Genomic DNA, 27262 nt, shown 5'->3' with positions numbered 1-27262 from the left:
GGAAGAGAGGTGATATGATAGAGACGGTTAAATATCTCCATTGCATAAATGTACAGGAGGCGAGTCTTTTTTAAATGAAGGAAAGCGCCAATAGAGAATGACACAGGGACAGAATTTGTCCCCGTCCCCACAGTTAACTGCAGGAAACCATCCCTGTGCTATTCTTTAAGGAGAGAGGTAAGAATCAGAGTCTGAATGGGCCCAACCACCGACCCTCAAGCCTTGCATTGAAGAATGCTGGTGTAGAAGGACTGAGGTTGAGATAGACACTAAAGAATGACAGTCTCTTGTATCCAGAGCAGATATTGTGATGTCATAATGCTCATTCCACCAATGCCAAGAGCCAGCCTCACAGTGATATCACAATGGCTTCATTATCCTATACTTGGCTCACATAAGAATCACAGTATGAATGGGCCCAGCCACTGACCCTCAAGCCTTGCATTGAAGAATCCTGGTGCAGGACTGAGGTTGAGACAGACACTAAAGAATGACATGAGATGGTTTCTTGTGGCGATCTGCAGGGATGGGGACAAATTCTGTCCCTGTGTCATTTTCTAGAGGGCATAGGATGACAGACCGGACAAGCTACCCGTCCTTTATCTGCCGTCATGCTTCTGTCTGTTCCAGCAACACTTGCCATTCTCTAGGAGCATGGGAGAGCCCCAGAGCACCGCAGTGGATCTCACCTCTAAGACGTTCTTCTTACTAGACTTGTCCTTGGCTGCCCAGCCGAGAGCCGCACCACGGAGGTCCACCGTATACTCTGGGGTGCTTAATGAGGAAGCTGGTTTCTGGAAAAAGGGAGCAGTTATGAGAAGAATAATGTGTCATGCAACAGTTCGCTCTAGACACTTGGGAGGCCACAAAGCTCGAAGAATCGGGGCTCTGTGGCTGAATTATTCACGGATCACAAGTTTCACGATGAAGTCTGTTAAAACAACAATCAAAATAATTTAACTGCCCAGAAATGATGGGTTAAATCAGCTGCTCCGAGGCTCACCACTCATTTTCAGCGCCACTTAACTGGTTAGTACCTCTGAAAATACCTGATTAGTACATAACTGAAAACCAGCTGCTTTGGGGACATTCCAGGGGTGAAGCTGGCACTTAACCAGGCAAGGTCACCACATAAATAGGACTATATAAAAGTCAGTCTTATCTTTATGTGGTTAAGTGCTGAATATTGCTATGTTTTAGCCAGCTCTGCAAACTTTGAAATTCAATACTAAAGTCTGGACATGGCCCAATATTGAATTTCCGTGCATAATGCTAGCAACAGCCAGCAAAGGTCTGAGTGTCATTGACTGAATAGCAAGACCAAGCTCTAAAACGTACATGTTTCATAGTTAAAATGAGGGCCTCGGGGTGCCCAGGGTTCAGAGATTCAGTATGGGATAATTCCGTCCCTAATACAATATAAAAATGTGACAGAGTGGCCTATATGCCACGTCACAGCTGAGTGGCCCAGAAAGCTGCAGTCAGTTCCCTTAACCTCTGTTCAGCTATTCAAGCCACTTTCATACTCCGGGTGTCTTGGGATGCTGCAGTCTCTTCTAATGTTCCTGCTCTTTTTATGTTCTGGGTGTTTCAGAGTGCTGCTGTCACTTCTCCTAACATCCCTCTTCAGCTATTCATGCTCCTTTCATACTCTGGGTATTAAAGGATGTGACAGCAGCACTCTACTTTTCTACTATGGGCCAAATATTGAGACCGTGGGAGGCAGCCCAGCCACTTCCTGTGGCCCACGGCGATCCTGAATATTCAATACTGGGGCCATATCTAGTCACTGATATTGAATATCCAGGTCAAAGTTCATTGCTGCGGACTGCTGCTCATTGTTATCTGTGAAAAGAATCCAAGATATAGTACAAGCCCAGCTGTCAAAGAACACAAGGCTGGACCTATACCAAGGTGCTGCTGAGCAGCGGTCTGAGGTCAGCTGAGGTCTGGCTTGACACAGGCGATAACAAGACTTACCAGAGAGTTGGCGGAGGAGTTTTTGGAATCTTTAAAAAACGTCAGAATTCTACCTTCGAGAACGGTCCAAGATGAGCTCCAGTTCTTCCTGCTGGTATGGGAAGCAGAGGAAATGATTAGGAGGATGGTATCACAAGGACCACACAAGTTGATGATCATCAGGAGCACGTGTCTATGAGGGGTCCAGGACGATTCATCCCAGTCGTTTCATTGAGCTGAACGGGTTCGCTGGAGTGGGAATGGCTGGGAAGAAGGTGCATGTGGCGGAAGCTGCCTTTGGCCTCTCCATCTTCTACACTCTTATATTAGCGGTGCCTGCCTTCGCGCATCCAGTGAGTAGTGTCGTGAATGGTGCAGATCCCCCCCCCCCACAATTAGTCCCTCCCACTCTCACCTCCCTGTCCGCGATCTGACACCTCTCCCTCAAGCACCCACACTGGAAGGGGATGATTCATCGCAGCCACTTCATTGCAGCCATGCTAAATGCCCCGCGATGAAATGGCCTCTTAAAGTCAACCTTTTAATCTGGAAATCCTCCCTCTGCACAACTTTCTGTTCCAATATAAAGGGAAACCTTATGATGCTCCAGATTGATCCGTGATGATGCCCCCCCCTTCAAACCTTGAAGTCGCCAGATGATGTGGAAGCAGGAGAAGACCGTGGGTGGGTGAAGGGAAAGGAAAGAAGCACCTCTGTCTCCTACTCATCTGAACTTTATTCATAAACTGTCCCTGAACTATTTTTCAGGTCAGGGAACTTGCAAAAATTCATGTCATGCTGTGAATGTCACTGCACCTCTCCATTAACTAGGTAGGTCCAAGTGCCATAGGAGAGGCCTTAGGCAACTGGCCCAATTCTGGTAGGCCCAGGTGCCTAAAGCCCTTCCTATGGGCGGTGCCTTAGGCGCCTGGGCCAATCAGGCCATAAGCCCCTCCCCAGTGTTTATGTTTGTAATATTTAAATTTGATTCAAATGACATTTTATAAATGATTAAACAATTTGAAAGATTAAAGTATTTGTAAAGTAATAGCTACTTTAATATTAAGATAATTTAACTTTTCTAGAGATATATCTCTTAAACCATAGTGTATCCCGATTTAACAGAGAAGTTAGGCAATGAATATTCATGAGAGACAAGTTTGGGATCCACCGTGAGAGTGTAGATTTCACTTTATAGTTGACACTTTATAGCTGCAAATCTTTCTTTTTGGAGGTGACATGTCATTGCAAAATGTAAGACTTGTTCTTACCGAAGCTTTTTCCCATTCTCAGCGACTTTGGTCTTGTGAAGGATTCCAGCCTTCAGTAGGTTTTTAGGCTGAAATAAAGAAAAGAGAAAGGGGTTACCCCCCCCCCCATCTTGTTACTGTATTTTATTGTGTGCTTGTTACACATGGTTATTTTATGACTGGGGGGGACGGGGATATCAGCACAAGTTTATATGAATAAACAAGAAAAGATAAAAGATAAAAGAACAAAAAGACGGAGAAGACATTCAATGGAATAGTCTTTTTAAAATGGTCTGGGGTTCAAAATAATCATTTACACCAACATTCCAGATAAGTCATTGAAAATTTATTTTCATCAATATTATTGTAAAGTGTTAAGCAATTAGCACAGAAGAAAGTATGTTTGGAATGGTAGGGTTATGGGGACGGTGAATGCCATGATGGTCCCCTTTTGAACCCCAGTTTGGAGTCATCACTAAACACGGGGTGTAGGGTCTGAGCATGTCACAAAAAAATTTAGGTGGTGATTATCTATAATACATGGTGGTATAGTATTTTAAGAAGAATTGAAGAGCTGTGGTAATTGGTTTTTTATTTGAGTTATATCACAGAGGAATATTCATTATCTCCCCATCAATATTTAAATAAAATATTTTATGACTGCGCCACACTGTCTATGGAAAAACGTTTGTTCAATCGATTAACCACCAACTGACTGAGAACAAACTTAACAGAGTTCTTATTGCGCTCAAGACCTCAAACACCCAAAACATTACTTTTAATTGTTTTTTCGTGCCCTTATTTGTATTTTTATATAACTTTAATTGTGGTGGACAATTAATATAAAGAAGAGCACTAAACTTAAAGTCTGACGGCTACCCAGCCGTTTCACTGGTAAGTTTCTTCAGGAGCTATTGTTCTGCTCCAACACACTTTTGTCTACTTAGACGTTAGAAGTACTCGGGTGCTTCTCTCACATCACAGCAATTACAATCTAACATGAACACTTCACCCCAGTAAGGGCATCAAAAACTATTAAAAGTAGTGTCTTGGGTGTTTGAGGTCTTGAGTGCAATAAGAACTCTGTTAAGTTTGTTCTTGGTCCGTTGGTATTTTATGACTGTGCCACATCTTGAGCCTTGTGGATATGACAGGTTAAAACATTGGAACTTGGAAAAACATTTCATAAGCCAGGGCATTTGGAAACAAACTTGTGCATGACATACCCCCATGGGAGACACAGGCCTCTGCAGGCTACCTGCTGCTCTGAGAGTCCATGAGCAGATTCCGACACATTTACAGATGATTTACAAGAAGCGAAAGGTGGCTTGGGGGGGAGGGCGGTGTCAGAGTAGAAATAGACAAAAATCCTGGCTTAAGGGGCTGCAAGCCCAGTAGGGGTGAGTTTAGATCAGGGGCTTTCAACGCAGTCCTCAGGACACACCTAGCCAGTCAAAAAACCACGGTATCGAGTCCTGGTGTGGGAAATGCGACGCAGCCCATAGGAACTGAATGGGCTGCATAGAATTTGCCACACTGGAATTGCTATCGCAGCTTTGTAAAAGGAACCTGGGAGGAACAGAGCCTATAAAATGGTCTTTCTAAGAAGTTTTTTTGGTTTGATGATCAGTATCCTCCAAACTGTTGGGTCAATATTCAGTCAGCGGTGGTCAATGTTTTTTTAAACACTGACCACCGCTGGCTATGGGTCAATGGCACTCAATACCTGGATCTTCAATAGACCCATGTACCTAATGTTTTTATGCCAATGGCCGCCTGTCTTCCTGTTATACCCCAGCACTGCTCAGATTGTATTGGGATGGTCTGAGCCAAACCCAGAGGCACTACCTTGTTAACTGTCGCCGATATTGGCAGTCAAGAGTCTCTCCTATTAACAAACCACACTGAATATCTCTACTTTTAAAACCAATAGGAGGAAATCATTTTTCACTCAGAGAATAGTTAAGCTCGGGAACACGTTACCAGAGGTTGTGGTAAAAGCGGATAGAGTAACTGGTTTTAAGAAAGGTTTGGACAAGTTCCTGGAGGAAAAGTCCATAGTCTGTTATTGAGAAAGACATGGGGGAAGCCACTGCTTGCCCTGGATCGGTAGCATGGAATGTTGCTACTCTTTGGGGTTCCGGAATCTTTAGTTACTCTTTGGAATTCTGGAATGTTGCTACTCCTTGGGTTCTGGCCAGGTACTAGTGACATGGATTGGCCACTGTGAGAACGGGCTACTGGGCTTGATGGACCTTTGGTCTGACCCAACAAGGCTATTCTTATGTTCTTATTTCTAAATGGAGAAAAATTACACTCTCTTGTATTTTTTGATGCCACAGAAACCACTTCTTGTGTAACAGTGATGCAGAAACACTTGAGCTAGGGATGTTGGAATGCATTTTCCACATATTGTGCATCTGTAATTTTCAAAATAATTTCTGTGGTGAAGTCACACTTTACTTGCAAAATCTGATTAAATTATTCCTCCCATCCCAATTTGTGGGTCAGATATGTTTACTCATATTTATGCCCTTTCAGAATTGACCTCAGTTACAGGTTTCATTAGGGATTCATTAGGGATAAACTTGCCCATAATGACTACACACACACATATGTTCCTTACCAGTGGCTGAGGGCTTCCTGCGAATGGGGAGGAAGTGACATCTGAGTGGCTTCTGTTATATGCAGGTGCAAACTCCTTCAAAAGAGAACGAGATTATCTTTTAAAAATGAGTCCGAGACCAGTTCCTGAGGATACACACAAAACACTGGCCAGTACTGCACTGGCCCCCTCGCTTTAAATCAGCTCTTTTCCGCCTGGGACAGTGAACAGAGTGAATTTACACATTGGTACACAACTGTTACAGCTTAGGACCTCACGCTTTACTAGCGTGGAAACTATTAAGCCTAAAATTTACTTCTTACTTAATTGAGGGGAATAACTGAAATGTTAGCTTAGCACAAATCCAGCCTTGTAGCTGGGGATACTGTGGAAAGTGTTCACATTCGGGGGGAAATGCTTCCTAGTCAATACGCAAAGCTGACGTCTAAAGGGCTGCCTTATGAGTGACCTCAGTGTGTAGAGTGTTTTTATGTTTTCAAGGAGACACTTATACAATTCCCAGGAAGTACATATGCATAAAAGGAAGCACCGCAGAAGGACATCCATGAATTGTGCATTTTAGAATATAGGAGCCAAGTTTTCCAAATGACTGGGGGTGCTCAACTCGCCACAAATTGCCAAGACCATATAAAAGCATGGTGGGTTCTCAACACAACTGGTCAGGCTGTCTTTAAAACGAAGAGCACAGCAGGTGATGCCACACAGGGAGGACATGTGGCTAAAAGAAATGCTAGGGGTGACACTGCAAGTCCCACCAGTCTAGGGTTACCAGATGTTTGGGAAAACCCGGAGGACTGTCTATGTGGTTGGATGGACATTCCAAAACCCTTCAGTTTGTCCAGGCTTAGGAAAGCCCTGCCGCGTCTGGAGGCCCTCTGAGCATGTGCGGATGACGTCACACGCATCTGCGTATGCTCAGAGAACCTCCAGACCCGGCAGGAAAGAAGAGACAAGGCTGGGGGGGGGGGGGGAGCGGGGTTGGGTTTGAGGAGGAACAGAACCAGAATGGGGAAGAATGGGCATGGCCATGCATCCAGGATTCTACACCCTACACCAGTCTCTCTTCTTCCCCCAACCCCAACTCATCGTCCAAGTTTACCATCTTACTCCCAGCCCATCTAAACCACACTTATGCTATGCCTTCCAGGCCACCCTGGCATATTTACCCCATCCCAGGCAGCCCTCAAAAGTCAATTTTCCCTACCTAGCCTGTGCACATCATACACTTTCTTTTCTCTCAGACCATCCCTTCTTTCTCAGTCCCTCCCTGCCTTAATGTTTTCCCCTCATTTCTTTCTCCCAATATAGTCTGTTTTTTGTTTTTAGGGTTTGATGCTTAACACCCCCATTCTTATATTTATCTGCTTTCTAATTCCTCCCCACATTAGATTCCCTCTTGCTCCTCCTTGATCAGTGCTCCTCCCCTACAGATAGGAGGTATGATGGATGGGTGAACCTAAGCAGATTCATTGCGCATTTCAAAATTTTAAACCCCATCCTTCCTGGGAAGGATAATATTCCTACTCTCCCTTCCCAGAGCCCCAGACACCATAAGAAGACGGGCTAGATGGACCATTGGTCTGACCCAGTAAGGCTATTCTGCATTGTTAGATGTCTATATCCTAGTTTTGTAAAATTGGGATTCGGACATCTATTCAAAATAGATGTCTAAATGCCAGTTTCAGATGTCTAAAACAGAAACAGAGCTTCTAAGATAACCAATACAATGTCCATTTTTATGTGATATATGTCTAGGTATTCCCAGGGTGGGACTGACACGAAATTACCCCCACATGGCCAGACGAAGGACTTGTGATTTCACGGTTCAGGAGGAAGCCAGTGGCAGAAGCTCAAATGAAGGGTTTCCAAGAAAGGAAAATATCAACAGGAGGCCCTAGAGCACCTGAAGATATGGTAGCATCTAGAAGGAGGAGAGGAATAAGATTCCCTAAGATTTCTGCACCGCTAGGGCTGCTTGGGTTGAATTTACACCACTGGAGAGATTCCTTATGCATGGCTCTTGACCAAGGACTCTGTCACAATGACTTGGTTGTCAGGTGGAGAGGGAGCTGGTTATAAACTGGGGATCCACTCTGTGAGTAGTGAATGAAGGCCCATTACATTACATTACATTACTGGCTTATATTCCGCCTGTACCTTTCAGTTTTAAGCGGATTACATCAGAACGATAACTGGACATTTCCAGGAAGAGAAATACAAATTACAATTAAGGCGTAAGGTCTAAAGCAATTTTGATGAGTGGGTTCTAAGAGGGGGAGAGAGGGGGAAAGGAAGGGATTAGGACATTTGGGTGAATTTCTTGAATAGTAGGGTCTTGATTTCTTTGCGGAAAGCCTTGAGGTCAGTTGATGCTGTCAGTAGGTTGGTGATGGAGGGGTCCAATTTAGCTGCATGTGTTGCAAGTAAGTTGTCATACATCTTTTTGCGTTTAGTTCCTTTAAAAGGGGGGAAGGAGAAAGGGGATTGGGTTCTCCTCTGTCTGGTTGAGAGGTTCCTGTTTAGACGGTTGTTTAGGTGGGTGGGTGCCATTCCGTTTAAGGTTTTGAATAACATACAGTATAGTTTGAATTGGATGCGGGCTTGTATTGGAAGCCAGTGTGAGTCTAGGAAGGCGTTGGTGATGTGGTCAAATTTTCCAAGGGAATAGATCATTCTGAGGGCAGTGTTCTGCACAGTCTGTAGTTGTTTTATTAGGTAGGTAGGACAAGAAAGGTAGAGGATATTGCAGTAATCCAATAGACTTAGGACTAGGTATTGAACTGTGAGTCTGAATTGTTCTTTTTCAAAGAATTTTCTGATTTTGCGAAGGTTGCGCATGGTGAAGAAAGCTTTTTGTGTGATTTTGTTGATTTGCACCTGAAGAGTGCAACCTCTGTCTACTGTTACTCCAAGGAGTTTGAGAGTGGGTTGTAGGGGATATTTGGTGGTTTTTATTTCTAGCTCTGTTATAGAAGGGGTTTTGTCCTTTTCAAGCAGTAGAAATTTAGTTTTATCTGGGTTGAGCTTCAGTTTATGTTCTGTCATCCATTTTTCCACTGCTTCTAGAGTTTTTTCCAGGATGCCTGATTTGGTGGGGTCTTGTGTGTCAAAGGGGAGGAGTATGGTGATATCGTCTGCATAGCTGAATGAAGTTACTTTGAGTTTGTCTAACAGGGTACCGAGGGAGGAAATGTAAAGATTGAAGAGCATGGGTGATAGTGGGGAACCTTGGGGTACTCCGCAGGGGTTGGTCCAAGGCTCCGATATAAGATCGTTTGTTTTTACTCTGTATGTTCTTGTTTTAAGGAATCCTTGAAACCAGTTGTATACTTCGCCTGAGATCCCATGGTGCCCATGGCACCATAGACCAGGGGTAGGCAATTCCGGTCCTCGAGAGCCGGAGCCAGGTCAGGTTTTCAAGATATCTACAATGAATATGATGGATTTGCATGCACTGCCTCCTTGAGATGCAAATCTAGCTCATGCATATTTACTGTGATATCCTGAAAACCTGACCTGGCTCCGGCTCTCGAGGACTGGAATTGCCTACCCCTGCCATAGGCCAATGGAGCCTGTTCCGAATAAGAAGCTGTGATAAATATCACACTTTGGCTTCGCATGCATTTGCATCTCATTACATCTAAAATGGGATTGCACTAAAAGCAAATAAGGCTCTTTTTTGCCATTTAAGTCGCATTATTTGACAAACCAACTTATTATTCCCTTAACACACATTTGTAGGGCCCCTATGAGTTGGGGAACCCAAGGACAAGAAGAAAATGCACAAAAAGTTTAGGTTCAATTTTGGAAAATGTGGCCATTTCCCCGTCCCCAATTTTTGTTCATTTACGGGGTTCATTTCACACATTTATTGCTCATGCATTTAAATCAATTGTGCATTAATTAATTTATAGGTTAATGCACATTAAATCAATTTTGCGCACCATGCTAGATTTTTCTATAGTATGTAATGAATTGAATGCGCAATCCTAAAATGCTCACAGAACAAAGGCAAGCATTCCTTGAGCTTCTCCATTCTCCTGGAGGGGTGAGGATCGCCCGCCTTCTTTCATGGCACAACTCACCGGGATGGTGCTGGAGAGGGTGAAGCTGAACGGCGAGTTCTGGCGCCAGCTCAGCAGGGGGCTGCCCTCTGGCTCAGAATCACTGCTGGCTCTCTGCTGGAAGGACAGTGGGGATGGTATCTGCAGAAACAGGATCATTAGATCAGTCCTGAAGGAATCATATAATTTAACTTCATAACTATTCATTGTGCCAGTGAATATTTTATTCACTCCACCGTGTACCTCAGCCCAATAATACATTATTTTGCCCCCTCATGTAACGATCCCATTTACCACCAATCACCCTCCTGTATCTCACCCGGTTCCAAAGCATTCAGAGAGTTTTGACCTATAAGTTGACCAAAGTTTAATGTCTTAAAAAAAAGGCAGGGTTTAGGGCAGGGGTCTCAAAGTCCCTCCTTGAGGGCCGCAATCCAGTCGGGTTTTCAGGATTTCCCCAATGAATATGCATGCAAATAAATCTCATGCATATTCATTGGGGAAATCCTGAAAGCCCAACTGGATTGCGGCCCTCCAGGAGGGACTTTGACACGCCTTGTATAGGGCATTCAGAAAATGGCACTATTCAGAGGAGTGATCACTGAAGATGCCAGATTTTTGCTACTCCATTGATTCAATTGATGCGAGATCAACTCCACAACGGAGATAAGTATTTCATTGATTCAATCACTGGATTAATGTTTGAATTACACATTGGTTCTGTTTTTGTTATTGCTCTCTGTATTGCACAAGGCTTTTTTTTTTTCAATGTTTTCCAATTGGGGAAGGTTTTTTTATGTCGATGAGGTAATTTACCCAAGTTTCAAATTTCTCACACTTTTCTCGATTAAGGTCGGTGCAGGAGGGGTTCTAAGGCTTTGGCCTCCCCTCTGGATTTTTGTACATCTTTAAGCGTTTGCACCGTCAGAGACGATTACAATATTTGACCATATGATGCTCTAGTTCACTCTGCTGTCTAAGGAGTGTGTTATTTTGATATAAGGGAGTTGTATACAGTGGTACCTTGGTTTACGAGCATAATCCGTTCCAGGATCATGCTCGTAATCCAAAACGCTCGTCTATCAAAGCAAAGTTCCCCATAGGCCTTAATGCAAACTCAGAAGATTTGTTCCACAACCAAAGTTTGCAATGGTATGTGGTGAGCGTGTTGTCGGGGCAGCGGCTGACTTAGGAGAGGAGAGGAGAGGTGAAGCTGCGCGCATGCTCATTCAGGATGGCGACCGGCTTGGATTAGGAGCCGGGAGATGCTGACTGACGGCAGAGGCATCGGCCGAAGTGGGAGGGCAGCCGCACTGGGACCCCGAGGGAAGGAAGGCACCACTTTGGAATCGTTGCAGCACCCACAGGCAGATACTCGCCCCTGGGCCACCATTGCTGAGTGCTCGTTTATCGGGGCAGTGCTCGGTTTACGAGACAAAAGTTTGCCGAGTGTTTTGCTCATCTTGCAAAACACTCGCAAACCGGTGGACTCGTAAACCGAGGTACCACTGTATTTAGATTTATTCTAACATCCTTACGAGCTTTGGTAGGTTCATCTACATTTTTTTGCTACGACATGCATATTAGATAAAAAAAACTGAGATTTTGTGGGGCCACAACATGAGTGGACAAATACCCGACTTCAAATACTATTTGGGAAGTACAAACTCCTAATATCACAGGTCAGGAAATTTAGGATATTGCTAGACTCATCACTCACCTTAATCTCGCAAATTCCAGCAACCTTTAGAAACCATTTCTATCACCTCCGGCAACTATATTGGGTAGGTTTTTGTTAGCAGTTTTTGTTAGTTATATGTTTTATTAATCAAAATACTAGTCTCTCTTTAGATAAAGCTAAATCCAGGATCACTGGATATTCTGGACATCCTGATTTCATCAATACTATTTTATTATAAACTTCAACCAAATGTATTATAACAACAAAAAACGAATGATACCATCATATATTCTGGGAAAATAATTTCCAGGTACCAATAAAGCTGATGAACTACTTGATGTCTAGATGTTGGGCTCTGATGTCATCAGCACTGTACAGTGCTATACTGTGCAGTATAGCAAAGCGCAAGGGTGATCAACTTGGTCCTCAAGGATCGCAACCCAGTCAGATTTTCAGGATTTTCCCAATGAATAGACATGAAATTTATCTGCGTACAATGGAGGCATTTCATGCAAATACATCTCATGTATAGTCATTGGGGAAACCTTAAAAACCATCTGGGTTGCGGCCCTCAAGGACTGAGGTGTTTCAAGTTTCAAGTTTATTAGGTATTTCTATACCGCCTATCAAGGTTTATCTAAGCGGTTTTTACAATCAGGTACTCAAGCGTTTTCCCTCTCTGTCCCGGTGGGCTCACAATCTATCTAACGTACCTGGGGCTATGGAGGACTGAGTGACTTGCCCAGGGTCACAAGGAGCAGCACGGGGTTTGAACCCACAACCCCAGGGTGCTGAGGCTGTAGATCCAACCACTGCGCCACACACTTTAAATAGGTGATCTAGCCAGCTTGCCCATATATGTCACCTGTGGAAGGTTCCATTGAGATGCAGATCCATCTAATGTGTAGAAATAAGGTTTTCCATAATCATCTTGCGACTGTATCCACTGTGAAAAAAACAAAACACACCACCGATGAAATTCAAGATTATAGCCTTTCCTCCTTCCAGCCTAAAACAATGTCACAGGAGCCCAAAGGACCATCAAGGCAGAGAGTTTTCATTCATATCCTCCCCCTGTGGGCAGAAGAGGTGAAAGTGCACAAGATTTATTGTTTAGAAATAAAGAAGCCAATAATTTACCCTCCTGGTTTCTATACATGACACCCACATTTGTGCACCCACTTTTCTATACTGTTCTCCCCGGGGAACTCAGAATGGTTTACATTAATTTATTCAGATCTTCAAGCATTTTCCCGTTTATCCTGGTGTGCTCACAATCTACAAAAATTATCTACAAGATAATCAGGTGCTAAGCCATGTAACAACCAAACTTAAATCTGACTCTAGCCTCGACTGGTAACCAATGTAGTCTTTGGTAATAAGGTGTGACATGATCTGATTTTTTTTTTTAAGATTGAAAATTAATCGGACTCTATAGCATTGCCCCATAATGAAATCCAGAGGTAACTCACTTAGGGCCCCTTTTACAAAGCCAAGGTAGCAAGTTCCAGCATGGCAAATGCGACCCCGTCCATAGGAACTGAGTGGGTAGTGTCACATTTGCTGTGTGGGAATTGCTACCGCGGGCTTTGTAGAAGTGAAGATGGTTGAATTTGATGGAGTGACGTTTTCTCTCTACTCGTGCCACCTGTGGTCCCCTGGGAGGTCAAATGAGCACTTCATCAGCCAAGTGCCGACTCTGCCCTGGAATCCCCTCAACATAGCCGGTTTTCAGTTTGGCGCTAACCCAGAGGTGGGCAACTCCGGTCCTCAAAGGCCAGAATCCAGTCGAGTTTTCAGAATTTCCCCAATGAATATGCATTGAAAGCAGAGCATGCAAATAGATAATAATAATAATAATAATTTATTTTCTTGTATACCGCCCTGCCAACAGTCGTAGGCGGTTCACAACAGGAAAACCGAGACATTTCAGCACAAGATACAATTTCAAAAAAGCATTACTGCATACTCATTGGGGAAATCCTGAAAACCCCACTGGATTCCGGCCCCTTGAGGACTGGAGTTGCCCACCCCTGCGCTAACCGGTTAAGTGGCACTGCCAAATAGTAGTTAGCCCCGAACAGGTAATTTAGCCATCATCCAGCAGTGATTTCTGGCTGGTTAAATCACTTTGCATATCAACCCCTCCCCCCAGTGTTCTGTAAGCTATGTACAGTATGTAAATGTGCACTCTGTTCATGCTCCGCCCACCCATACAATATGTGCTAGTGTGGATATGTGTGTGTTTACAGAACAACCCTTAGACGCATATGTGACCCATATGCATGTACATGTTAAGATGCCAAATATTTACATATGTAACTGGCGTTAGGGCCACACTTTATAAAATTGTCCATTATATTCAAGTATAGTGGATTTATAGGACACAACCACCTCATTTTAAGACATCTCTTAAATCTTTTAACTTCTCATCGCCTCAAAACAGTTTCCAGCTTAATTTATCTTAGGCAAAAGACAGCCCCCCCCCCCCCCCCTCTCTCCTTGGAGACAGGACCTCATACCAGCTCCACAACTTCAAATATAGATTTTCCAGGTAAGGTCCTACAATTTCAAGCTTTTAAATCTCTACCCCCCCCCCCTTCACTATTCTGACGCCTGAAATTTATCCAGTAGAATAAATAGTTGAATCTGAATATGCTACAGTCTCAAAATATAATCTACAATATGGAGGGTTTTCAATTTCTTGCAAGGTAATATTCCTTTAGCTTTAAACAATTAAACTCAAGTCTTAACAATATCAACCATATTTCATTTCACTTTATCTGTTACTTTAAAAAAAAATCACAAGGTATAAGACTATATAATTAACTGTTGACAAGGCTTTGGGGATGCATTTGATGTGGCCTTACCGTTTCATGTGTATAATTGTTTGTGTAGAGCCTTTGCCCATCTTTGACCTGGGACGTCCACCCCAGTGGTTGCCAGGAATAGCCAATGTGTGTTGGGGAGGTCTCCGGTTGAACATCAGGATACTCAAATGAAGTCTGGGGTGCAAGAGGGGAGTAATCTTCTCTGGGATAGCACTCCAGCTCATCCGGGGAAAGCTCAGGGTAATCAGTTTCGGGAGTGGGTGGCTGGAAACATCAGGAAAAAAAAAACACGGTCATCATATGTCAGGTCTCGTTTCAAGCGTTACTCCCTTGGGGAGCAAAATAAAGGCCAGAATGGAGTGGATAGGCTCAATGAAAGAGCAGAGATACAAAGCCTGAAGTTTCTGGAAATGGATCAGCGGGAATACCAAGCCAGTGACCTCCAGAACTGAGTGGCTCAGAGAAATCAATCCATAAAACCAGTCCGACACTACCTCCTGGCCACCGATTGTTCACAAGGAACGCACATGCCTTCCCCATCAATGTTTACCCCCATCAGTCCCACTCACAAACCTTTGGCCTCTCCCACCCATCCCCACCCTCTTACACCTAAACCTTAAACCCTCCACTGGAGTTCCTTTCTCATCCTAAATCCTGTAAACCGTCCCGAGCTCTGTGTCTACAGAGATGGTACGGTATATAAACCTAAGGTTTAGTTTAGTTTAGTAACAAAATTATGGATTTGACTTTGGCCTCTTCTTTCTGCTTAAGCTAAAACCAATGTGCTTTTTTTTTTTTTTTTTTTTTAAAAAGGTGCTGGCGCTCAAATGCCAGACTATCCTTCAGATGTGGGGTGATAACCAAGGCGCCTAGGCCCAGATAAAGTCAGTTTTGCCTGCTTTAGCAACGATCGCATTTGCCGACCCGATGCACAAAATGGCTCACCGCGTGTTTTTCCCCCTCGATCGCCCATTTTCCGATTCAGCCATGCAAATTAACTATTTAATATTAAAGCAAACTATCAGAGCGATTGATGCACTAACATCACTTGGCAATGCACAAAAAAAAGCGACTGGTCAAGACCAGTAGCTTAATTGTCTTACTAACACTTCTTTTAAATGGGCATAGATGCTGTGCATGTGTTACATATGCAGAATATCTGCCCCATTAAGAAACCCAAAAAAAGCATACACACATACACACATACATAAACCCCCGACGATGACAAACCAGCACCTGGAACTGAGCCCCCCTTCCTGCCGGGCCAGCGAAAATCATCAGGAGGGATGCCCACTCCTTCTTGCCAACAGAGGCCCCCTCCCAATGCCAGGCGCCACCCACCGAACCATCCCCTCCCCTCCCTGTTCAAAAAGGCAGGAGGGATGCCTACTCCCTCCTGCCACTGGATATTCCCCCGAACCTCCCTCCCATCCCCTGAATCCCCACCCCAGCACCTTTGTGTGAAGAGAGCAGGAGTCAAGAATCTATAAAAATATTGGTGTGCCGGGCTTGGGATCTTTCATTAACATTTGGGGGACAATGGATCAACTTTAGAAGGCAGCTGAAAAGGTACCAGTACTCAGTATCCCCTGAAAAAAAGCCCTGGCTAAAACCATGACCAATGTAGAAGAAAATACTCTTGAAGTACCTACACGATGGCCTACCAGCAACTCAGGCAGCGAAACTTAACCGCCACCTCTCCAACTTACCGATAACAACGCCCGATTACAAAACCCTCCGAAGGGAAATAAAAACCCTGCAATTCAGAAAATTTGTCAAGACAAACTAACGCAGTACCTTAATTATCTCAAATCCTGTAACTCTCCTGGTAATGTCCTCCTGAATACTGTTGGTGATGTTTGATTTTGATTTGTCTAGTTTTATTACACATGTAATGGTATTATCTGCATAGACGTTTGATATGTGGGCTACAAATGTTTTAAATAAATAAATAAAATACATTTCCAGTTTACCTCTTTTGTACTCTGCCTAGAATTGCAAGGTTAAGGCAGAATATAAGTCATTAATATAATGCAATGTAATATTTCAAATACATCGCAACCTGCCCCAGAAATCATCACTTTTTATAGCTATGGAACACTGCAAAATCCTTTCATTTCACTAAGCAGAATAAGCCAAGAGCCCTCATCACATACCCTCTGGCTCATCGAGCTGCACTGTGAAAGCCCAGGTTTCATTTCTCGTTGATTGAGCTCTTCCTCCAGCTCTGGAGCTTCCCACGAGGTCTCTCCTGTCCCCGAATTGTAGAAGAAGAACTGTCCGCTGACTTCATCGAAGTGTTTTTCCCAATCGGTGCCTCTGGGACTCGGGGAGTAGGCTAAGAGAGGGCTACCCGGGGGCTCGGACTTATCTTCCAGCAGGTCAAAAGGTGAATCCCAGGTGGTCTGTCCAGTCAGACTGTTATAGTAGTAGACTTTCCCTGTGCCAAGATCAGTGTGCGTTTCCCATTCTTCGAGGGTACTACTAGAGCTGTGTGGGCGAGAGGAGCGGGCACTGAGCTCAGCTTCCTGGCGTAACACCTCTATATTCTCATAGATGGAAGAACCAGCTTCTTTCTTCTCTTTTGCCTGGAGAGAAGGAATTGAAATGAAGCGCAGTGAGTGTTAAGAAACACAGAAGCTGTTACACACGTGGAGGGCTATTTTTTATATGATGTCCAAATCCAAGTTTGGACGTCTCAAACATCCAGTACCATTTATTCTTAAAGTCTGGCACGCTGTCTGCCTCGATCACCAGTGCAGGTGATCGAGGCAGACAGCGTGCCAGACTTTAAGAATAAATGGGATACCCATGTGGGATCCCTAAGAGGGTCAAGATAAGGAAATTGGGTCATTAGAGCACAGACAGGGGGGTAAGCAGAGTGGGCAGACTTGATGGGCTGTAGCCCTTTTCTGCCGTCATCTTCTATGTTTAAACATGCTCATTTTCAAAACTGCCTTGTTTTTTTCCCCGAAAATGGTCATTTTCAGATGTGCACCTATCTTTCTGAACCATTTTTGAAAAAAAAAAACCCCAAACAAACCCCAACACATACACAAGAAAAATGTACAAAACAAGCCATTGAAACGTAGGAAGGGCCAGCAGTTTTAGCAGATTGGCCACATAGACGTCCCAGCTAGGGTTACAAGACTTCCGGATTTAACCGGACATGTCCTCTTTTAAGACAGCGTACCCGGGTGTCTGGACGGCTTTTCAAAATCCAGCACTTTGTCCGGGTTTTGAAAAGCTTCTTCTTTGGGACCGCGTCGGGAGGGCATCCACGCGTGCAATGCGGCAACGTCAGGCACATAGGCGTGTGTGACATCATGGCGTTGCAGCCGTGAATGCACAGATACCCGACTGACTGACGAGAACAGGTTGAGGGGGCGGGGCGGGGGCGTGACGTGGGCGTAACTGGGCAGGCCTGGGGGGCGGGGCTATCCTAATCCCAGCAGAGGAATGGACATTGCAGTAAACTTCACATAAAAGTTCCCAGGTACACATCTTACCATAACCCCCTTATATTGGGCGATTTTGAGATTTGTTTTTATTCTTTGTATTCTTAATTTGTTGAAATGTAATTTTATCTTTGTAAAATTAATAAAAATGAAATTTAAAAAAAAAAAAACCCAAAAAACTAAGGGGTCTTTTTACTAAGGCACGCTAGCCGTTTTAGAGCTCGCTAAACGCTAACGCGTTCATAGACTATAATGGACGCATTAGCGTTTAGCGCGTGCTAAAACGGCTAGCATGCCTCAATAAAAGGACCCCTAAGTGATGTACAAGAACATTATATACACAGTTTTAAAACACAACCATTGTCCCTTTACTCTGTTCTATTTTGTATATACTGGTTTGCTCAATAAAGAAATATTATCTAAAAAAAAAACAAAAAACAAAACAAACACAACCATAATAAAATACAACAAATTTCTCTTAATATCAAAATGTCAGAAAATCAGAAAACAAAACAATAACCACAGAGTTTAGAGAAAGGCTTCTACAAATAACTGCGTTTCCAATCATTTCTTAAAGGACATCCGATCTTTGCATACTCTCATTGAACCCAAGATTGAATTCCAGAGATTTTTTTTTTTTTACCAGCAATGGAAAAAAAAACAGACTTTTGGGATTTTGCATAACGAATTCCATTTTCTTTTAGACTGATTAGTGACGTCCCTCCCTCAGATCGCAAACATCTGGCAGGTTGATAAACTTCCCACAGGTTCTGAAAACAAGTAGGAACAGGGGAGTACACTTCTCCCTCCGTATTCGCAGTTTCAGCATTTGCGGTTTCGAGCTTGCTGGCTCCTCCCCCAAATTTCAGCAGCTTACGTAGAGAAATCGCTGATTCCAAGGATTTACAGGAAAAAAAAAAAATTGCTGATTCCCAGCACTTTCTTCACCATGTTTTGCCTCTCCTTCAGGAACAGGCCAGGTCTCCCACCATGTTATTCGCGGTTTCACCATATTCACGATGGTTTTTAATAGAAAACAGCAAATAACATATGAAAAAGTTATTCACGGCTTTTCTGTATTCACAGGTCCGTTAATCCCCTATCACAGCGAATACAGAGGGAGAAGTGTACAACATTTGATGAACAACTGATAATGCTTGGTAACAAATCCTCTGCTGAAGAGGTAACCAGTGTAGAGCTTTCAAAACTGGAGTAATATGCTCAGTAGGAGATCCTGGCTCCCCAGTGGGAGTGTAGAAGATGAACCTTAAAGGCAGGAGACTTGGCAGGTCTGTATTCAGTCTGCTATCTGGATAATTTATCCAGAATTGACCACTTTTATTTGGAAATTTGGCACTTGCCACTATCTGGATAGCGGTACTACACTGTGTCCAGAAAAAAATAAGACCCTTACATAGTTTAAAAAAAAAAAAAAAATAGTCTGACCTTTGAAAATACATAAGTACAATTTTTTTGTTTTCATGGTTAATTCATAAGTTGCGTTCAACCTTGACGCATTCACAAAGTCTGTCTTCAATACCACTGAGCTGTTGGTTCAATGATTTCTGGGTTTTCATTAACTAAGAGCTCATCTGTGTAGCGAGTTCACTGAGCTGGAGCTCCATCCTGTTGAAAAATAAAGTACTCGGAAATATCTCAAAATTCAGGAAGAAGCTTCTGATGCAGTAGCACGCATTTTGGTTATCTGGAAAGATGTTGTGGGGGTTTTGTTCTTTCGGGACACTGTATAAATATCCAGATATTTTTTGACTGCCTCAACCAGTCTTTAAAAAAACACTAATCCTCTTTTTTTTTTTACAGTCTACCCATGGAGCAATAAATATCAGGAACAGTGACCAAAAATTATCATGTATTTCTGGGAAAATAAGCATTGATGAAAAATATGAAAGTACAATTATTACAATTTCCAAAAGAAATAAAAAAAGCACACACAAAATATCAGAAAGAATGGAAACTGCCTTCCCCCTTATAGTCCATAGCTCCAAGGATCACAAGAGCGACGAAAATGATAGGAGATCCAGTCTGCCCAAACTAATTAAATTTAAATTTTTAAAATTTTCTCTTCTTAGCTATTTCTGGGCAAGAATCCAAAGCTCTACCCGGTACTGTGCTTGGGTTCCCACTGCCACTGAGAAAAATGTTCATTTAACCCTACCCTCTGTTTTTTGTCCAATAACCAATTCCTAATCCACAACAAAACGTTGCCTCCATGACTCTAATTTTTTCAGGAGCCTCTCATGAGGAACTTTACTGAAAGCTTGCTGAAAATCTAGATACACTACGTCAACTGGCAATCCTTGTTCCGAACTATGCACTTTTGAGCGACTGTTGGCCTTGCCCCAGTTTCTAGTTTAAAGACTGCTCTATCTACTTTTTTAATGTTGATGATGACAGCAGCCTGGTTCCACCCTGGTTAAGGTGGAGCACATCCTTGTGGAATAGGCACCTTCTTTCCCAGAATGTCACCCAGTTCCTGAGAAATCTAAAACCTTCCTCCCTGCACCATCACTTAATCTATGCATTCAGACTCTGGAGCTCTGCCTGTCTCTTGGGTCCTGTGTGTGGAATTGGGAGCACTTCTGAAAGTGCTACCCGGAGGTTCTGGATTTTAGCTTCCTACCTAAGAGTCTACATTTGGCTTCCAAAACCTCCCTATCACATATCTCTATGTCATTGGTACTAAGACAGTAGGTTTCTCCCCAGCTCTGTCTAAAATCTTATCTACGAGGTAGGAGATGTGTGACGTAACATAGTAAATGACAGCAGATAAAGATCCGAATGGTACATCCAATCTGCCCAACTGTATACACTCTCTAAATTCATGATTTAATTTAAATTGTCCATTTTCTTAGATATTTCTGGGCCAGAAACCCAGAGCTCTGCCTGGTATTGTGCTTAGGTTGCATCTACTTAAGTCTCCGTCAAAGCCCACTCCAGCCCATCTAAACCGTTGAAGCCCTCTCCAGTCCAACCTCAACTGAATGGCCATATACATGACACAGACCCTGCAAGTCTGCCCTGTACTGGCCTTAGTTCTTCAATATATACCATTATTTTCTGATTAGAGATCCTGTGTTCATCCCACACTTTTTTGAAGTCTGTCACTGTTTTCCTCTCCTCCACCTCCCTTGGGACGGCATTCCAGGCATCAACCACCCTCTCCATAAAGAATTTCTTAACATTACTCTTGAGTCTACCGCCCCTCAACCTCAAATTATGCCCTCTGGTTTTACCATTTTCCTTTCACTGGAAAAGATTTTATTCTTTGTTAATACCTTTTAAGTATCTGAACATCTGAATCATATCTCCCCTGTTCGCCACCTTTGCACCAGGCAGACAAGTGACCAATAAATGCCTAATAAATGAATCTCCCACTATAATGGCCTTCCTGACTCTTCCCTCCGGGGTAGAAGCCCCTGGACACACATCCTTCTGGGATCTTAATGATCAGAATTGAGTCAACCAGCAGCTCTTTCTAGTCTTCCTGATCCATCACATTGCCTAGATCACCCCCAGTCAGTGCATACAAAACTGACCAAGGGGGTCTTTTACTAAGGCGTTAAAGCCAATTTGAATGCATCAAATTCTAATGTGCATCAAACAATTTCTAGCACCCAAAGTTGAAAATCAAGAATATCTAATCTTCCATTTGTGAGTCGCACATACCTATACAGGCTCAAGGCGACAGATCAAAGAGGAAGGGAAAGTTGTTGGGGAAGTGGGAATGGAGAAGCAAGAGGAGGGCCATAGAAGGCCCAAGAACTGAAAATTTTATTTTATTCATTTAAAACATTTTTAATCCGCCTTTATCTAAGGCGGCTCACAATGTTACATACATATTTCAAGACTTGCACAACACAAAGATCCCCTACATCAGCAAACATAGTAACATAGTAGATGACGGCAGATAAAGACCAGAAGGGTCCATCCAGTCTGCCCAACCTGATTCAATTTACATTTTTTCTTCTTAGCTATTTCTAGGCAAGAATTCAAAGCTCTACCCGGTACTGTGCTTGGGTTCCTACTGCCAAAATCTCCATTAAAAACTACCCCAGCCCATCTACACCCTCCCAGCCATTGAAGCCATCCCCAGCCCATCCTCCACCAAATGGCCATATACAGACACAGACCATGCAAGTCTGCCCAGTACTGGCCTTAGTTCAATTTTTAATATTATTTTCTGATTCTAGATCCTCTGTGTTCATCCCACGCTTCTTTGAACTCAGTCAAAGTTTTACTCTCCACCACCTCTCTCGGGAGCACATTCCAGGCATCCACCACCCTCTCCGTAAAGTACAATTTCCTAACATTGCCTTTGAATCTACCACCCCCTCAACCTCAAATTATGTCCTCTGGTTTTACCATTTTTCTTTCTCTGGAAAAGATTTTGTTCTACGTTAATACCCTTCAATATTTGAACGTCTGAATCATATCAACCCTGTCTCTCCTCTCCTCTAGGGTAAACATATTCAGGGCTTCCAGTCTCTCCTTATACGTCTTCTGGCGCAAGCCTCCTATCATTTTCGTCGCCCTCCTCTGGACCGCCTCAAGTCTTTTTACGTCTTTCGCCAGATACGGTCTCCAAAACTGAACACAATACTCCAAGTGGGGCCTCACCAATGACCTGTACAGGGGCATCAACACCTTCTTCCGTCTACTGACTATGCCTCTTTATACAGCTCAGCATCCTTCTGGCAGCAGCCACTGCCTTGTCACACTGTTTTTTCGCCTTTAGATCTTCGGACACTATCACCCCAAGGTTCCTCTCCCCGTCCATGCATATCAGCTTCTCTCCTCCCAGAATATACAGTTCCTTCCAATTATTAATCCCCCAAATGCATTACTCTGCATTTCTTTGCGTTGAATTTTAGTTGCCAGGCATTAGACCATTCCTCTAACTTTTGCAGATCCTTTTTCATATTTTCCACTCCCTCTTTGGTGTCTACTCTGTTACAAATCTTGGTATCATCTGCAAAAAGGCACATCATAAGATTATACCAAAACAACCCATAAATGACATCTCGGCCGCTCATTCATTACATCACTTCAATCAAGCAGCACAAATCCAATAGCCTGCAAAAAAGATGTTTTTCAGAAAGTAAAATATTAACTCAAGAAGCAGAATATTAGGTCAGGCGAGGACACCAGCATACTTGCATTATATTGTCAAATATATGAGTTTTATTTACCTTCCCTCCCACATCCACATGCAGAGACAGACCAAGTACTCCTCAGTGGGTCTGGGTAAAAATGGGAGATTCGAAGGATCTGGTTTTCACCCAGACCCCTTCACACTTCCTGGTTTTCAAGGAGAAACTATAGGTATCTTTTGTAGGAATTTTCTCAAGGCAATGTGTGTAGCTATGGGTGGGCCCTGCCTGCCTAATCTTGACCCAGGCCCACCCAGGCTCTTCCAAGGCAGAACAGCGAGCACGTGGGGGATAAGGGCCCGGCACTCGCCTGTGCAACACAGGCTGTGGAAAGAGCTTGCCGCAGCGGCTCCATGCAGCCTGGTGCTCCACCTCTAGGAAAGAGCAACTTCCGCCTGCCACAGTCCCAGCTCTAGAAGTGCGAGATAGGCAGGGGTGGGAGAGAGGTAAAGAGATGGGCTGAGGGGGGGAGGGAGGGAAAGAGATGCCCACTTTGGGTTCAGGCCCGCCCAAAACTGGCTTTCCGACTACGCCACTGGTTGAAACTGTCCATGCACTTTGAATCTGTCACGTATGTTTCAAGGAGAGAAAACAGCACATGAACTGAGTATGTAAAATGGCAAAAAGAGCACTGTAAATTCTGGTTGCACTCCATGCCAGACTGAGGGGGTGGAATTTTCAGACTGTCCAATATTTATCTCTGTAGACAGCCCTCACAAGGCATGACTACAGAATGAAACGAGGACGAGGGAATCCTCCTCCCGACCATACTCCATGTCCGTACTACCACGCTGATAAATGGAAAAGACTGTTTCGTGGAGCAGGTACAAAAGTCTATTCCCCTTACCCCGCAGCATAAATTTTCAAACAGGAAGCTCCTTCTGTGTTTCCCCTAGAAACCGTGCCCACAGGCCCATGAGAGTAGGCCCGTGATTAATTTACAATGTGCCCTGGTAAGTCAAGTGGGAATACCCTCAGGAGAGCAGAAGGGCAAGCGGAGGAGAAAAAAAGCTTACAGATGTGGAAACTGGACTAACAATATTTAATGAATGGCCTTCACTGCATTTTGTTAAAACAAAAGACAAATTATATTTTGAGATTAAAAAAGGCTATAAAGTGGATACACCGGTGAGTGTTTATTTTGGAGCCCTTTCAAAAGCCTCATCTTCTATTCTAACCTCAGTAACATCAAATATCTTCCGGCTGCCTCTAAGGCTGAACATTTCTGTGCCTATTTTTACTGTTGCCACCCTCTGATATGTGAAGCGCAAGCTAGAAACATCCTGTTCAGCGCAAACCGGAAATCCATGAAAGGAAGTGTAGCACTCACAAAGTGAATGGGTCAAAACAAAGCAGGCCCTGAGCAACCTAGGAGCCAGCAGATCAGCAGTAAGCAACTTTTCTTAATCCTTCCCCTCTCCCAACAGGGCCACTGTGTACTTCAATCCACCCCCCCCCCAACTGGGATCTAGGTTAGGACTGCAGTGTGCCTCAATCCTCCTCCCCCGCCAAGATCTGTGCCAGGGCCACAGTGTACTTTAATTAGGGTCACCAGACATCCATGAAAATCCGAGTTGTCCGAGTTTTGGAAAGCCCCACCATATCTGGAGGGCTTCTGAGCATGTGTGGATGACTTTATACGCATCTGTGTATGTTCAGAGGCCCTCGAGACCCAGCAGGAAAGAAGAGAGGAGGCTGTGGGGTGTGTGGCTGGGGCAGAATGGGGTGTGGTTTGAGGCAGACCAGGATTATACTGTTTAAAATATGGTAAACCTAGCTTCAATCCTCCGCCCTCAATCAGTACTGTGCCAGGGTTGCGGTGTGCCTTAATCCCCTTCCCCCAATCAGTGTGCCTCGATCCTCCCCCCCCCCCCTAATTAGGATCTGGGCCAGAGCCGGAGTGTTCTTCAAGTCCCTCCCCCAGCAGGATCTGGGCCAGAAATGGCAGCATATCTGCTTCATTCTCCAGCATCTGTGTCAGGTACAGATAACATTTCACACCCTCCCTACCCCAGGATTTGGACTAGGACAGCATAGTCAGATGATCCGACTCAGCTCTAGCCCTTATTTGGATTTGCATTCAGGTCTTGGATTTTCAGTTGTAGCCCAAGGGGAATATAGTACAGATTTCCCTTTCCCCTGAGGACTTAAATCTAAGTTTGCGCCTCAGAAAATGGAGGGTTAAACGACTTTCCCATGACCACAAGGTCAGAGTGGATACCTGGCTTCTCTGGCTCTTACTGAAAAGGTCATAAGATCACTACTTGTAGGGCTTAAGACAAATTTATAGACGGGATGAACCCAAAAAGGGTTTGTATATTCTCATCTCTCTCATTGAATTCGCCAGCATTTTAGACTAGCGTCCAGGAAAGGAAACTGTAACTTACTGTTTGATTCATTCCTAACAGTAAATTTAAACAATATTTTTTGATTAGACCCAGTGTCTCAAAACCTGGTCAGAGGCATATTTAAGCTCATCATACCCAAAAGGGTTCATAGACAATTAGCATGTTAACTTAATTTTGCCTGAGCAAAGTTTATGTCTAAATATTTTTATTCCGCAGCAACATCAACACGCACCCAAAACTTACCTCAAGTACATTGTCGTGAACGGCTTAAAACCATTATTATACCCCTTCCAACCGATCCTTTCCCGCCCCTTCCTGAAACAGCAACATAACGTAACGTACGTCGTGTAAAATGTCAAGCATTTAGAAAGTGACTACGAGCTAGTGGTTTAAGCAACATGCAAAAGGGTTTCCATATGACACAAAATAGTTGTCCTTGCCTAGAGTCTAGGTCATCATCTACTTTTTTTTTTTTAATCTTTATTGATTTTCCAAACTTCAATAGTGCAATCATATATAATAAGTCAATATAAGCACATTTAACTTTCAAATACACATAACCAACCATTTTCTCCCACCCACCTAACGATAATATAATAAAACACAGAAGCATAGATTTCCCCAATAACCTTACCCTATTCAATTAGTCATATCCTTCCATCCTCCCACCCATCCCAAGTGTAAATATTTAAAGATCAAATTATGACCGAAATAACCCCCCCCCCACCCTTCCCTGGATGTGTACCAAAATAAACAAAAACTGACTCACAATCAAAAACCTATTGATATTCAAAAGATAAGTGGAGGGGAATTTTCGATAGGGCGTTTAAGTCCGACTTTGGACGTTTCCCGCAAGACGTCCAACGTTGAAGGCAAACAAATGGCCGCTTTTGAAATCAGCAAAACTGCTAGACGTCCCCATTTCTTTTTTGAAAATTGTCTGCTTAGATGTCTTGGCTGCCAGGACATCCAACTTGAGTTGCCATTTTCAACCACAGAAACGTCCAAGTGCAAAACGTCCAAATCCAGACCATTTGGATGTGGGAGGGGCCAGCCATTCCAACTGAGCAGTGGGACACCGCTGTTAACTTAATTTATGCTGAGCCCTTCAAAATTCTTCCAGAACCTACTATACCCACCTGTCTATCACCTCAATAGCCCTTAAGTTGAAATTATTTTTATTGATGACTAACACTACAACAGGGTGTCAGGTCAAAGTACGTCGGGTCAAAGGCACGCGCAGACAATTGAGTGCAGCGCAGATGCGAGTGCCGCAGAAAATTACTGTTTTTAGGGCTCTGATGGGGGTGTGTGGGGGGGGAACCCCCCCACTTTACTTAATAGAGATTGTGCCGCATTGTGGGGGCGTTGGGGGGTTGTAACCCCCCACATTTTACTGAACACTTTTTCCCTGTTTTTAGGGAAAAAGTTAAGTTTACAGTAAAATGTGGAGGGTTACAAACCCCCAAACTCCCCACAACGCCGGCGCCATCTCTATTAAGTAAACTGGGGGGGATCCCCAACAAAAACCCCCGTCGGAGCCCCTAAAAACTGTAATTTTCTTTAGCGCGCGCCTCCATCTTGCGCTCAGTTGTCGGCGCGCGCCTTTGTCTTTCGCGGGGTTGTCTATGAACCGTACAACAGAAAGCAAAGAACCGTACAAGAAACAGGACCTGATTAAACAAGAACAAGGCGTGCCATCAGCAGTTTCAGTAAAGAACAACTATGAAACCTCCCCCCTCTCCCCCGTATGTTGTCCAACTCCCCCCTCCCCGTCAGCAAATATCCAGACTAGACTGAGAACTGGTCGAGGTCCTGGTTCCTGAGAGACCTCAACGCCCAAGTAGAACAGAGGGGAGCTCTTAAACCCCAAA

At 43.8% G+C, this 27262-nt stretch overlaps 1 protein-coding gene across 6 annotated transcripts in view; it reads right to left on the bottom strand.

The window, feature by feature from the left end:
* The window catches only part of ARHGAP27 (Rho GTPase activating protein 27), a 125911-nt gene that overhangs the window by 21348 nt on the left and 77301 nt on the right, over positions 1–27262 (bottom strand). For 5 of the 6 annotated variants that reach the window (XM_033918741.1, XM_033918743.1, XM_033918738.1 and 2 more), the window contains exons 3-10: positions 16568–16999; positions 14451–14675; positions 12446–12526; positions 9921–10040; positions 5836–5910; positions 3231–3298; positions 1981–2071; positions 690–794 (exon numbers count right to left, since the gene is read on the bottom strand). In XM_033918741.1, the coding sequence (XP_033774632.1) occupies positions 690–794; positions 1981–2071; positions 3231–3298; positions 5836–5910; positions 9921–10040; positions 12446–12526; positions 14451–14675; positions 16568–16999 (1197 nt within the window). The remainder of the gene's footprint in view (positions 1–689; positions 795–1980; positions 2072–3230; positions 3299–5835; positions 5911–9920; positions 10041–12445; positions 12527–14450; positions 14676–16567; positions 17000–27262) is intronic. The other variant, XM_033918739.1, reaches the window with a different exon arrangement.

This window comes from Geotrypetes seraphini, chromosome 13 (genome assembly GCF_902459505.1).
Source record: "Geotrypetes seraphini chromosome 13, aGeoSer1.1, whole genome shotgun sequence".
NCBI lineage: Eukaryota > Metazoa > Chordata > Amphibia > Gymnophiona > Dermophiidae > Geotrypetes > Geotrypetes seraphini.
This window is presented reverse-complemented; position numbering and strand designations above follow the sequence as displayed.